General features: G+C 50.8%; 1 protein-coding gene across 1 annotated transcript in view; it reads left to right on the top strand.

Moving 5' to 3' along the window:
* CFAP77 (cilia and flagella associated protein 77) overlaps positions 1 to 14,579 on the top strand; it is a gene marked incomplete at its 3' end in the record, with an annotated part of 134,199 nt that extends 119,620 nt beyond the window's left edge. Inside the window, exon 6 of the mRNA XM_082657516.1 lies at positions 14,457 to 14,579. Coding sequence (XP_082513642.1) covers positions 14,457 to 14,579 — 123 coding nt within the window. The remainder of the gene's footprint in view (positions 1 to 14,456) is intronic.
* Between the last annotated feature and the right edge of the window lie 390 nt (positions 14,580 to 14,969).

The following is a 14,969-nucleotide window of genomic DNA, read 5'->3' as shown; positions in this document are numbered from 1 at the left end:
CCACTTCTCGCTGTGACCTCACTGGGCAGAGAGAGAGAAAGCAAGCTCTCTGATATCTCTTCCTAAAACGGCGCTAATCCCATCATGGGGGTCCCACCCTCATGACCTCACCCAAGCCTAACTACTCGCAAAGGCCCCACCTCCAAATACCATCACACTGGGGGGTAGGGCTTCACATATGCATTTTAGAGGGACATGATTCAGTCCACAGCAGCTTCCTTCTCAAGTTCAGTCCAAGTCTGCCTCCTCTCTCTCCTTCAACCTTCCGCCTCAGGGTTGTGTTTCTCCCTCTGGAGCCCCATGGAGCCACATGCTTCCCCTTCTAAGCGACAGCCCTGCAAATACCTGAGGTCAGACACTGTTTTGTCCTCAATGTCCAGGTTCTGGATTGTTCCTTGGGGCAGCGTTCTGAATGTCGATAGGTGGGACCCTGTGTTGCAGGGACAGTGGATTGCCCAGGTGCTGTGACCTCTGCCACCCGGTATGCATTCCCTACCTCTGTCCACAGTCACAGAAGATTTGTCAACTTGAACTGCCTTTCTACATATTTTTGAACGAAATTGTGGGTACAAATATTGCAGAAAATAAACCCCTCTTCTATTGATACTTAGAGATTTAGCTGAGCAAAGGAGATGGAGAGGATCTTTAAGGATGCTTGAATCTCAGAGGCGTTTCTAAGGGCTCTGTTGCCTTATCCCAGGTTCCTAAACCTTCCATCCATCCATCCATCCACCCAGGATTTGCTGAATGTCCACAGGGCGCCCCTAACAGTCGAGTAAGGTCCCCTGTCTGTTGGCATTTCCCCGGAACAGTGTCTGGAACGTGGCATCAGCATCCTTGCTGTCTAGTTGAGGACACCTAACTCTAATATCCCTATCTGTGGCTTGACAGGGTCAGCCTTGTCAACCACAGAAAGAGTCTGCGCCTTCTTAAAGGATACTGGAAAAAAATTCTTCCTGCTCATTATTCTAATAAGAGAAAAGGGGAAAGACGACACCAAGCCCCACCACAGTGTACCCCACCCCAATGGGCCATGGACACGGCACAGCCGAGTATGTCCCCGGCTTCCCTGGCAGCAACACAGGAGTTGTTCAACAGCCAAAATGAATAAGCGATACGGCACTGACGGGCACTGCACGGACGGCTCAGCAAAGGACTTAATTTGCAGCCAAGCACAAAATCAAAGACTCTGTCAGCTGAGGAACTGTGCGCCTGGATAACCACCTTGTGCTACCTGGGAAAGCACTGTCAGGTAAATTTCCAGAGAAAGTAATTAAGGAATCCCCATTGTCTAACTTCAGCAGCAAAATTTGAAACTCTGGAATTTGATGCTCGCCAGGGATCTGGTGTCTCCTCCCAGCTTGATCCTTCATCACAATGAACGGTAGAAGTTTATGAAGAGATCGGCTGGTGCGTCTCCCTCTCGCTCTGCCGAAGATGCTCTCCAGCGCCGTGCGCGCTCCCGCAGGCATTGTCTTGACGGGGAAGCAGTAGGCAGCAAATGAGATCGCCGCTTGTGGGACGGGGGTGAGATTAATATACAAATATATAGCCCTCTCTGAGGTCTGGCAGGCACCAATTAATATTTATCAAGTACCCACAGCTAGCACGATACTGCGTATCGACATGGAGAACATAGAGTCCGCGGCGTCGGGGAGTCTACCCTCTGACTCAAAAGCTACAAGCAGATAGATGCTCCGTGTGCTCGGAGGCCCCCGCCCGCCATCGGGAGTTTGGGTTAATATTTACAGCCAGTGGCCTCTTCTTTCTGAGACGATGAGGAATTCTCAAGCAGGCATCATCATCACTGCGGCCTCCATGGGGTGAGCGCCCAAGCCTCTGGGGCCCACCCCACTCACAAAGGTTCTCCATCAACACATCTCCTTCCCTAACCCCCTCCTTAGCTCTTCCTTGAGTTTAAAATAAGAGAAGTCCATTAAAGTAAAAGAAGTCCTGCTGTCCATTGGAGCTTAGAGTCCAGCGTGACCCTCCATACCCTGATATTTCTAAGTGGGGTGAGCGGGCGAAGCATCCCGCTGGAACCGCCCACTGCCCCCTCGCGGGCTGAGCCCCTCCAGCCGAAAGCCTCTGGGCCACCTCCCAGAAGAATAATGCCAGCCGGTGCCCATCATCTGGGCTCTGAAAAGGAAAGGGGAGACCTTCCCCCACCCCTTCCTGGCAGCTCCGCTTGTCACGGTGCTTTTGCTGACAACCCCATTGAAAACAGCCCTCGCTGCCTCGCTGTGAAGCCTCCTCCTGTCTCCCATTCACTCCTTCCTCAGACGGTTTTTGAAAGCCGAAAAGTCTGGAAAAACACACACTCCCCCCAGCCCAGCCCCCGGGCCCATCACCGAGGGAGAAGGGGCCGCAGCTTGGGTGAGCAGGCCTGCCGAGCGTCCTCACCCGGCCCCATGGTGCACCGCCTCCAATTAAATCAAAATGGTTTGTTTTTAATGGTCTTTTACACTGACAAGTGGGCGATCATTTTGGGCCCACGAGCTGTCAGGGAACTGAGGCAAATCCTCCGTTGATAATGCCCAATGCTTCCAATTAGGAGCTGAGGCCGCTCCTGGCGCACTAACGATTCCCCAGCCGCCCCCCAGGCCCCTTTGGCGCTGGCTGTTTCTTCTTCCTTCTCCACTGCAAATTACTGACACAAAACGGAAGGCCCCGCGTCTCCTCCGCCACGCCAGGCCCGGGCCCTGTTGGGCTTAATGAGCCGATGGAAGTTTCGTGGCTCCGGCGCTAAATTCTTTTCTTGTTTGACAGCTGCTCGGCTAAGGCGAGTGTTGACCTTATAAAAGATTTAGTGTTTCTCATTATTTTCTGTCAAGCTTCACAAGTGATGGCTGTGCGGTTATCATTTGCATCCTGGGGTGCGTGTGCGTGTGTGTGCGTGTGTGTGTGTGTGTGTGCGTGTGTGTGTATGTGTGTGTGTGTGTTGGACGGGGCTCTGAAGTGGAGACGGGGAAACGGGAAGGGGTCTTTCTCTCCCTTAGTTGCATTTGGGTCCCACACACCAGCTACTGGCTTGACATCCTTCTCGGGCTGAGGTGTTTCAAAGAGAACGCAGGATGCAAAGCAGGGAGGACGGATGGTTCGACGGCTTCGGGGCCTCCCAGGTGGAGCTCTGGTGGAGGCGCCTCGAGGCCGGTGGACTCCCAGAACCTGGGGGCGACAGCCCAGCCAGGGCCGGACGTGCTGGGCAAAAGGATGGGCTGAGGTAGACGTGGTCCTGAGGACAGTTTTAGGGCTACACTCAAGACCTCATCACAGGGAACTCACTCTTTTCTTACAGGCCCCATTGAAAGCCATCACCAGCAAGGTTTTTCTCTCTGCCCTGCATCCTAAATGAGGATTTAATGTTTTTAAAAAAGCAGAACCGATTTTTTCTAAGTGGCACGTATTATCGTCCCCTGTGGGGTGACTATGGGAGCGTGTGTTAGTCTTTATTCGGCTCCTGCACCCACGCCAAATGGGGGCCGCTCTATAAATAACAAGACTCCAGGGAGTCCACGCTGGCTGCTCCAACTCCCCTCTTTCAATCCCTGTGTTCTCCCCTCACTCTAACCTACCCACTGGTCTTCCCAGGTGAGGGTGCCCCGAGGTTGCCTGAAGAGGGAGAGAGGCAGTTAAGGGCAGGTGAACCCATGGATGTCTTCTCCCAGGGGTTCTGAGTCTTTGTTCCTCCTTGTTACCGTGGGAGACTCTGTTCTGACCCTCTTAGAGCAAACACGGGGCACCCTCTCCCTTCCACGCCCATGGCAGACCTTGCTAATCAATCACCGCACACTTTTTCATGAGCCTAGATTCAGCCTGAGCATATTTTATGACAGAACATGGGCATCAGCCACCATCACGGGAAGGGCAGCCTACTTGCCATCCCTGCCTTAGACGGGCCATTTAAATAAACTGCTAAGGATCCTAAAAGGCCTTGCCTTTTTATGCTACATCAAGATGATTTTTATGTAAAAGGAAATAAAATATAATCCACCAAAGGAAAATAGATACATTGGACTTCATCAAAATGAAAACCTTCGGTGCTTCAAATGATGCTATCAAGAAAGTGAAAAGACAACCCCCAGAAGAGGAGAAAATATTTGCAAATCAGATATCCCATAAGGGACTTGCATCTATGAATATAAATATTACTCTTACAACTCAGTAATGAAAAGGTAACCCACATTTTTAAGTGGTCAAAGGACATGAATAGATATTTCTCCAAAGAAGATGGACACAAATCATCAATACACACATGGAAGATGCCCAAAGTCATCAGTCATTAGGGGGATGAAAATCAAAACCTCAGTGAGATACCTCTTCGTACCCGAGAACTAGGATGGCTGTAATAAAAAAAAAGACAATAACAAGTGTTTGCAAGGACACAGAAATCAGAACACTAATACATTGCTGGTGAGAATTAAAAAACTGTGCAGCCACTTTGGAAAACACTGTGACTGTTCCCCAAAAGGCTAAACACAGAGTTTCCATGTGACCCAGCAATTCTGCTCTTAGGTGTATACTCAAGAGAAATGAAAACACACATCCATGCAAAAACCTGTACACGAATGTCCCTAGCATCGTTATTCATAATAGCCAAAAAGGGGAAATAACCCAAGTGTCCATCAACTGATGAATGGATAAACAAAATGCGGTAGACCGTACAGTAGAATATTACTCAGCAATAAAAAGGAATTAAATAGTGAAACACGCTACAGCACGGATGGACCTTGAGGATGTGTTATGTTGAGTGAAAGAAGTCAGTCACCGAAGACCATGCACTGTATGATTTCATCATTAGGAAATGTCCAGAACAGGCAAATCCGTAGAGATAAAAAGTAGAATAATTGTTGCCAGGGGCCAGGAGGAGGGAAATGGGGAGTGATTCCAAAGGGTACCAGGTTTCTTTGGGGGATTATGAAAATATTCTAAACTTAGATTATGCGGGTGTTTACACAACTCTATGAATATATTAAAAATCATTGATTTTTGCACTTCGTTTTTTGGAAGAAAAATTTTTTCTTTTTCCTTTTTTTAAATTTTAACTTAATTTTTATTTTATATTGGAGTATACTTGATTTACAATGTTCTGTTAGTTTCGGATGTACAGCAAAGATTGATACACTTTAAAAGGGTAAATTTTATCTCAGCAGAGCTGTTTAAAAAAAAAAAAAAAAACTTGAAAAAACAATAGCCCACCTGAGTCAGACGAGTACTCATCGCCCAGATTCTGTCGTTGGAGCCTTGAACAGGGGGATAATTGGCACCGAGAAATAGCCTCAGATGGTGAGGGAGGGTCTTGTGTGTCCCTAGCCTCCCCAGTGAGCTGTTATGACTCTCGCTTACCTGCAGCCTATTAAACGTAGACACTGAAGAAGCAGAGGTGGGCACCAACCTGGAGTTTTTTGGAAAATTCAAACACCCCGCCTTGGTATTACCCTATTATTTATCTACCAGCGTCTGGCAAGCAGGTTCACTGTTCAATTTTGATCTCAACTGCCGCTGACTAGCCTTAGCTAATCCTTGGGAATGATCTAGAGATACTGTTTGGCTTCTAGAAATAGCAAAACGATTCTTATGTTCAAAGACACGCATGACTCTCTTTTCTTCTGCCGCAGTAAGCCTCAAGAACTCCACAGTCAGTGGAGCAGAAACCTGGTTCCCAGGTCTGGCTTTGCCGCTTGGTAGCTGGGTCTCCTTGAGCCAGTGTCTTAAACATCCTGAGAATCAGTTTCCTCTCTTGTCAAGTGAGGGTGGTACCCCCAGCCCTCAGCTGGGGGCCGTCACTCTCCCCCCTTCACCTGACACGGTACCCCGAGGTCCCACGTTAGACCTGGTGGGCAGGCAGGATGTTTGTTTTTCTAAGCCCGGGTTTGGATGTTCTTTGAAAACACAGCATGTGTCAGCAGGGCGGGTCAGGCCCTGTGTCCTTGCTGCATTTATTTTTGGACCACAGAGAAATTGGAGCCGGTAGCAGAATAACAATTTAGGGGACCAGATGTCTCAGGAGAGACTGCCACCCTCGTTAATTACTTACATGACAGACCTGCTACATCAGAGCCCAGGACCCACCGTGCCCGCCAACATCCTGCATGGATTTGTGTTCTACGGGGCCTCTGACCTCCAGCTGCCCGAGCTTGGCAGAAATTACTGACCTGGGACTGATCCATAATTTTCAAGTACCTCTCATTAGAGGAGACAGCCCCTCAATCTTTTAAAGCAAAATCTCTCCCAGTCACCTGAGCGGTTGTCACTTAAAAAAAAACTAAACTAAAATCTCTATAGCTGTCATTTTTTTTTTTTTTTTTTTAGCTCTTTGGAAGATTTTTTTTTTTTTTTTTAAATCCGGCTATTTTTTTCCTCACATCCTACCTTTTGCCTTCTTGGCCCCCAGACTTGGCACTGGAGGGCTTGGGGTCCAGTCGGGGGACCACGGTGAGGCTCATGAGGGAGGTCTGGATAGCAGCTGGCCCGGCGGCCCCGTCGGGAGGATCGTGGGAAAGCTGCTCAGTTTGTGAACCTGACTGGCGGGTGGGTTCCTCCCGCTGGGGGGCACAGCCAAAGTCACACGCCACTGGTGGTGACACTCCTTTTGGCAGCAAAACTCCGGATTCAAATGGAATCAAACACAAATCTCCAACAAACAGCTCTCGTAAAACAGAGGAACTGTTTCTCAATTGCAGGTGTGTGGGGGGAGAGACCTCTGGCCCTGTGTCACTTCTCCAAAACGCAGTTTGAAAATCACCTCTTGTGTTTTCATCTTAAAAAGACAAAAAGGCAATACTCCCTTACAGATAAAACCCAAGCACCCTCTGCTTCCCTGTTGTCACCCCCTCCCTCCCAGAGGCAATGCCAGGCATGACTTCCGGGCACGTTCTTTCCTCCCATTTTTTTCCGTTTAACTAGATTCATGCACAGGCTTGCACAACACAGGGGATCGTTTTGTAGGTTTTACGTTTTTCACGTAAATGGCCTCATACTTACGTTCCATCTGTAAATGAAATTTTCCCATGCAACATTGTTTTTGGCTCAGCTGGGCCTGGAGCAGCCCTGTTCCACAGAACTTTCTGTGACGATGGGCGTGTTCTGCAGCTGCCCTGCTCCATGCAGTAGCCCACGTGAGCACACGGGCTTATGAAGCCCCTGGAACGCGGTTTGCGTGACAGAGCGACTGAATTTTTCATTTTCGTCGGACAGGCCCTCTCTAGAGCGGTCATGTTAACTGATGCCGATTATTCCACTGCATGAATTCACCACCTTCGTATATCCAGTCCCCACTGCTGGGCGTGTGGTCGTTTCCAGGATTTTGTGTCATGTTATAACGAGGATTCTTGTACACATCGCTTGGTGGACCTTTTTGAAGGTCTCTCCAGGGTATGTACCTAAACATGGACTCGTGGGTTCACAGGCTCCAGCCTTTCTAGCTAAAGCCAAGTCTCTCTCCAAGTGGTTGTACCAATGAGCACCGTCACTAACAGTGTATGAAAGTTCCCATTTCTACCGTCGGACTTACGACTATGATTACCAATCTGACGGGCGAGAAATGGTATTTCTTGCTTTGTTCCCTGATCACATACTTTAGGCTGAGCCCCTTTCCCCGTGTTTGCTGGCCTTCAGAATTCCCCTCCGTGACCTGCCCTGTTCATCCCTTCTGCCTGTTTTTTTTTGGTCGCCGTGGGACTGCAGCACCCCTTTCACCCTCACCTCATCCCCACCTTATCCTTCAAGTCTCTGCTTCTATGTTATTTCCTCGGGAAGTCTCCTCTGGCCCCAAAGTCTGAGTTTTTAATTCTCTGTATTATAAGCTCTTACAGAATCTGGTACTTCTTTTAATAGTCAGCACAACTGGACTTCCCTGGCGGTCTAGTGGTTAAGACTCAGTGCTTCCACTGCAGGGGGTGAGGGTTCAATCCCTGGTCGGGGAACTAAGATCCCACACCGCCAAAGAAATAAATAAATAGTTAGCACAACTATAAGCGAATAATTAGTTGTGTGATCATATTTTTATTACTAGTTTCCTGGTTCTATGACAGTAGAGGCTTTCTAAATTCTCCCTGAATCATGGCACCTAGTGTAGAGTCTGGTACACAGTGGGTACTCAATAAGTATTCAATAAGTGAAATAATGAGCACATAGATAAAAGGGCAAGGGTCACACCTTATCCCCTAACCCAGATCACATGGGCACCTTCTCTATAGCGGCACCAGTTTATTCCACGCAGCGATTTTCTGTCAAAAGTGGATCAGACTTTTCAAACAAGCATAAAAACTCAACAAATACCAAAAGGTCTGATTCACGCAGATCACTTTGGCACCAAAGAAATTAAATTAGAAATCGGTCACAAACGTAACTAACAAAATTGCCTGGAAATTTAAAACCATATTTATAAATAACTTCAGGACCAAAGAAGAAATCCAAACAGAAATTTGATAGAGATTAGATGAAAAGAGAACCGAACAAAAATAAAGGTAACTCAAAACTTGTGAGATGAGATAAAAGAAAATGTAGAGGGAAACACAGTTGCCAATGCTATGTTGTATAAATGTTAATACTAGAAAAAAAAGAAGAAAGATTAAAAGGTAATTATAGCTAAGCAGACAACTCTAGATGCTAGAAAAAGAACAACAGAGAAACTTCAAAGAAGGAAACCAGGAAGTCAAGAGCAAAATTAATGAAATGTCAAAGGCACCATTAAGGGCATCAATCAGATGAAAAGTTGGCTCGTTTTAAGTAGATCAGAAAAGCACAGATGCTTTCAGATGAATTGGGAACTGGGATCCAGGAACCTAGATCCCCTGGGGTGGCGTGGGGCCCACAGTGGGCAGGGCGTGGACCTCAGGAAAAGGCGATGCTAGTGTCAGCTCTGCCCGGGACCACGGAGACCCTGGGAGAATCGCTTCCCACCTTTGGGTCTTGCGTTTTCCATCTGTATCATGGGAGATTTGGATTCAGTGATCTCCGAGGTCTCTTCCAACCCCAGGTTTCTGGGAATCTTCGTTTATTCCAGTCTGGCTGCAGAGAGGCAAAGGGTGTTATCCAGGGAGGGGATTACCATCTTAGGATGAGTGCTGGATGCAAATCTTTTTTAAGGTGTGCCAGTCACCCACCTCTTCTCGTTCCTCATCTTTGTCCCCCAGTCACACTGACTGGCTTTCATTCCCTCCCATTTGCGCAAATTTGCTCAGGGTTTGGGCTGTTCCCTCCCATCTAGGACACTTTTGCCTTCCTCTTCCCCTGGAGAGCTCTCCCATCCTCTCCAGAAAGAACTTCCTGCGCCCCGGATGGAGTTAGAATTCCCCAGTCCACAGTCCTATTAAATTACCATTCAACAATTACACGTCTAATGTGTTCAGCGGCTACCTCCCAGGCCATCTTGCAGGGCCCATGTGGGTCTGCCTTATTCACCAGCGTATCCCCAGGGTGTACTGTGCAGTGCGGGCGCCCAGTCTGCACTTCGCCACCCCGCCCGTCCTGCTCCCAGGGCTGCTGGTGGGCCGGTGGCGCTCACCTCTTATTTACCTGCACTGACCTAAGAGCGACTCAGCTCCATTCAGCAGAGCTGTCTCCTGCCAAAGCCGTTACAATTTCTTAGCTCCAGGCGGAGACAGACTGCAGATGGCTTAATTTAGAAGCATCTCAGAAGGAATTCTTTGCTCCACAGCTCTTCATCCTTTGACTCCGGGGGTCCACAGGGTCGTGACCACAAGTGCTTGAGGCCTGACTTGTAATTAAGACCCTCATCTCTGGCTGAGCCGCTATTTTAGGAGGAGAGAGCGTGCGTGCGTGCGTGTGTGCGTGTGTGCGTGCGTGCATGCGTGCGTGCAGGATGGGAGCCACACCGTTCCCAGCAGTGCCTCTCACTTGCCTCATTTCCTGAGCATTTATTAAGAGAGTGGAGATTATCGGTAAAGATCTGGGGCCAGGAGTCCCACGGCTCTGGGTCTCTGAGACCTGGGGCAAGTGACTTAACCTTTTGGGACCCCTGTTTCCCCATCTGTAAAATGGAGATAACGTCTGGATACTCTGTGGCTTGTGTGAAATAAGTGCACTGCACCTGACAAACGGCAGGTCTGTTACTGTAACAGCGTGAGGGTCCCAGCCGCCAGCCTCCGGAACAAATGCGGCAGAAGGGCGCCTGCTTCTTGGCATTCTGAAAGCTGGAACGCCCCCCTCCGTGGACTCCCATGTTCTGCTTGGGGCTCTGCGGATTTCATGGGTACAGAATAGGGCCCCTTTCCCTTCTCTTTCTAAAGGACAATCTCATGAGGGCAGGGGGTAGGCTCTTGCTTGAGTTAGCTCTCAGGAGAGTCGACCAGCCCCAGCAACTAAGCATCTCCTTCCGTTTTTACCTCCAGATTCACACACGACCCCTCTTCTCCTTCTGCTGACACCACTTCCCCTGCCGTACCTCCCTTCCACCTCCCTCATCCCAATCCTTCCAGGCCCACCTGGCCTGAGAAGCCTTCCTTGACCACCTGAGGCCAGGTGAGTTCTGCCCTCCTCCTTCCTTCACTGTCTCATTCACTCATTCAATCATTTGTTCACTCTTCCAACTTTGTTTCAACACTTCCTGAATGCCAGGCCCCATGTCAGGCACTGGCTGTCCTCAGGGAACAGGGCAGGTGCAGACCCCACCTCTTAGGGCTCTGGGGCTGGACACTCACCTAAGCTCCCCTGGATCCACCCCCGGGAGGACTTAACTCCGCAAGAGTCCAGCAGGAATGGGACTCCAGCGACATCGGAGACCACATACGACACGCTGGCCTCCCGCACGTCAGCCCAGCGCTGCTGAGAACACAGTAGGTGTCAGAATGTGTGTGGGCAGTCACTGGGGTGAACCTCCTATGCCCAAAAGTACAAAGGGGGTGGTCCTTCCCCATCCCTGGCACACAGGTGCTTAATAAATACTTTTTCAGATGGATGGATGGATGAATATTTCTTCCTTGACAAAGTTTCTAAGTAATGGGAGATTGCAGAAAAGGAAATATTTCCTAGGGTTCTCTTTTATTTGTGTGCTGGTTTTAACCTGATTACCTCTAAGATGAGCAGCCCTACGGCCTGGGTCCTCCACCTCCTCAGGAGATGAGAGTGAGTTCTGAGCCTGCGGCCACCAGCACCACCCACCGTCAGCACCAAATCACCACCACCCACCGTCAGCACCACCCAGCGTTCCTGCGTGCTGAACTACTCAGGGAATGGCTTGAGGGCTGCATTTGTTTCCCAAGGCTGCCCTAACAAACTACCAAACACATAGTGGTTTAAAGAATAGAAATTTATTCTCCAACAGCTCTGGAGGCCAGAACTCCAAAATCCAGGTGTCAGCAGGGGCACACTGCCGCTGAAGGTTCTAAGGGAGAAAATCCAGGTGTCAGCAGGGGCACACTGCCACTGAAGGTTCTAGGGGAGAAAATCCAGGTGTCAGCAGGGGCACACTGCCACTGAAGGTTCTAGGGGAGAAGGCTTTCTTGCCTTTTCCAGCTCCTGGTGGCTCCTGGCGTCCTCAAGCTCTGGCTGCATCACTCCAACCTACGGCTCTGTCGTCGGGTGGACTTCTCCTCTGTCTGTGTCTTCTGTCTCTTACAAGGATGCTTGTCATTGGATGTAGAGCCCACCTGAATATTTGGGCTGTTCTCATTACAAGACCCTTAATTACATCTACAGAGACCCTTTTTACAAACAAGGTCACATTCACAGGTTCCGGGGTTAGAATGTGGATGTAGCTTTTGTGGGGAGGTCACCATTCAACCCTTTACCAGAGCCACAGCGGGACGTGTAGAGTTGCAGAGATGTGGTCTTGCAGAGCTGTGCTTCCCTGTTAAGAACGACTGGTGGCCGGGCCCTAGGGACAGAACTATTGCCACTCTGAATGCTACAGATGACCATGGAGGTCTAAGAGGCCCAGGCGGCTGGGCATCTAAATCAGCCGGGGTACCCAGGAGGCCTCACCGAGCATCTCTATCCGCCTTCCGGGAAGCACGGGTGTCAGGAAAATCATGTCACTGTGTAAAAATTCCCACCCCTTGCTGGAGGGGATACAAGATGTACCTTGGAAAAGGCCTCTTGTTTATGGCTGCTTTCCTCCTGCACAGTGTGTTGGAACTTCTCTCTCCTCAATAACTTCTGTGAGGCCACTTGGCAATTTTTCTGCAACTGGAGATTGAGCTGAGAACAAGATCGTGGTATGATTGATTGAAATGAGCTGACACCAGGCATGGAGCCTGGGTCTGGGTGGGGCTTCGGTGACTGTAGGAAGGGCCTTCCCGGGTGGACTCGGAGTTTTGGGCTTGGCCTCAGGCCCTGCCCCGGTGACAAGAGCCCCAGATGATCCTGACGTATATCCCAGAAACCCGAAACCTGAGGCCGGAGCTGGGATGGCTCCCAGAAATGCCGCCACACTTGCAAAGGGTCCATGAATCTCTTGTGCTGTTTGTACGTTAGGACTTGTGGGTACTTATTTTCCCAGAGGAGAGGGTCCTGGCTTTCTGCAGGGTCTCCAGGGTCTCCACACCCCCCAGAGAGTGAAGGATGCAGTTTTATGTCCCGGAATAACTAACCCAATCTACTTATCACCATTTGATTTTTTTTATGGGTTTCTAATAAGCATTTGCAGCCCCCAACCCCCTTTTCACCCCATGAGGGAGGTTCAGGGAGTCCCCCCACTCCCCTGACACAGCATGAGTGGCAGCTAAGGCAGAATATTCCAGAAGGAGTCTAGAACTTAGTGCCCAGGAGTTAGTGAGTGGGGAGTGGGTGCTAAGGCAGATTTTCTCTGCCACTGATTCCCTCTGGGGCCAACCCTGGACCAAACTCTGCTCCGGGCCTCAGTTTCCTCACCTGTAAAATGAACATGGTCAGGTCGGATTCTGTTGTGCCCTCCTGTGGCCTGATGTGCCTGCTCTCCCCTGATGGCAAGCATGGCCCCCTGGACCTGGGGTCTGGGTCTCACTGACCCTAAGCCGTGGCCCAGACCTTGGACTGTGGGGGGGGGTCTGATGGGGTCTGGAGGGAGGCAGCAGATGCAGGACCCAGGAGGCCACGTCAGCTCTGCGTTTTCTGCTGTCAGGAAACCACTTTGGGCCACAAGCTCTGGTTAAGGGTCATGACCTCCCCCCAGGCCCCTGTGCTCCTCCCATGGGGGCCAGAGTGTGGGAGGCCGAGCACAGAGACGTTCCCTACAAGTTTTCCCTCTACTTCCTTTTAATACCTTATCCTCTCCCAGTTTTTCTTTTCTCTCGCCTTTCATCACGGGAAGGCTGCCTGCAGCTCTGTGGTCTCAGCTAACCCCGTCCCCCCTGGTGGTGAGGGCACCCCCGGCCTGGTCCTGCACCAGAGCCTGTGGCCATCCTGGCCATGGGTCCTGCCGTATCTTGAAGCAGAGCCTTCAGCTGCTCCTGCGGACCCTCATCTGGGCCACCATGTCGCCTTATGGACTTGAGCTGCGGGGCGCCCCAAGGCCAGCACGCACGTGGCCCCCTTAGCCTGGGAAAGCCCTGCTCATCCTACGAGCCTCCCCTTGTTCCCCAGAGAGGCCCCTGACTCCAGGGAGGGTTAAACCCACCTACCTGTGCTACTGACGCCCCCATCATGGCACTGATTCTCATGAAACAGCTGTGGAACCGTCGCCCACGTCTGCCCCCCCTCCCGCGGGAAGAGTGAGTCCCTCGCATTCATTGCGGTACCCCAGTGCCTGGCCCAGAGCTGTGCTCAGTTAACACGTGTGGCTTGAACGGGCGAGTGAATGAATGAATGAACAGCTGCATAAATAAACAAGCAAGGTTGAACCCTTTCTACCCCTTAGTGATCCTAAAAGAGAAATGCCATTTTACGGGAATTCTCTGGCATTTGGAGGTGGTGTAACAGACCCAGGAGACAGGAGAGGTTTCCACTCACCACCATTTCTTGAGAGGCAAGGGCAGGCCAAAATACCGATTGCATAAAATTTTAACGACAGAGGCCCCCACTCCTTGAATCTGGGTCTGGTTCTGGCGCAACTGAGTGTTGGCCCCTGGAGTGCGGGGTGGCCTCAGATGGTCCCGCGGTGACGGAGCGCCAACCGTGCCAGGAAGCCCCCCCTTGGAGAGGGCGGCTTGTTTGGGGTTTTAATGGTGGAGAATCAGCGCGTGAAGGATGATGCTGGCTGTGAGGTCCCACTGCACGGGGGACCCCAGTCCCCGGCAGGCGATATTTATCATGTACACGTCGTCCCGGCAACGAGCTGGACAAAAGGACAAACAAGGGCACCGGGCAGCCCTGCTCTCGCACCCCTGTCCCATGTCACCCCTCACTTTACCCCCCAGCACCAGGACAGCACTTTCCCTTCACTTCTTTCCCTCTGACGGCGATTTTTATTATTACTCTAAGATGGAAGTAGGGGGCGGGCCAGGGAAGGAAGGGGAGCCCCCAGGCCGAGCCCCTGAGCACTCATGCCCACTGACCCGCTCTCCCTCTGTCCACAGGTGGGCGCCCGTCTCGATACCTTCCCCACCGAGGCCCATCGCCAGAGAGCCTTCAAAGCCCACCGGGAAGAGTGTGCCGTGCGCCAGGGAACCCTGCGGATGGGCAACTACACCCACCCCTAAAGCCTTCTTGACACAGTAGAAAATTCCCTGAAGGACTCACCTTTCTTGCCCCAACTAACATAAGACAGTCCCCCATTGTTCTGCAGGCTCTGCCTCGGCCAGGACCTCAGATTCAGGCCTTAGTTTGATCGCTTTTGGTAAGAGCCCCCTCTTTAGAGTTAGCCACACTCGCTCCCCTTAAGCCCCAGTGACCCTCCACTTAGGGACCGCCCTCCTCCTGCAGGCCCCCCACCCTCTCTTCTCAAGCCCTCACCTGATAAGAGAAACCCAAAATCCAAGGCAGATTTTAGACTCCAGGCTAAGGGGCGATTCTGAGGCTCTGCCCTCAAGTGTTAAGAACAACGCATGTATTTGCTGCAGAAAGTGTGACAGCGTCGTGCTTTGAAAGCC

Source organism: Grampus griseus, assembly GCF_964374135.1.
Source record: "Grampus griseus genome assembly, chromosome: 6".
NCBI classification, from domain to species: Eukaryota; Metazoa; Chordata; class Mammalia; order Artiodactyla; family Delphinidae; genus Grampus; species Grampus griseus.
The sequence above is the reverse complement of the archived record's forward strand: the minus strand, read 5'-3'. Positions and strand labels throughout refer to the sequence as shown.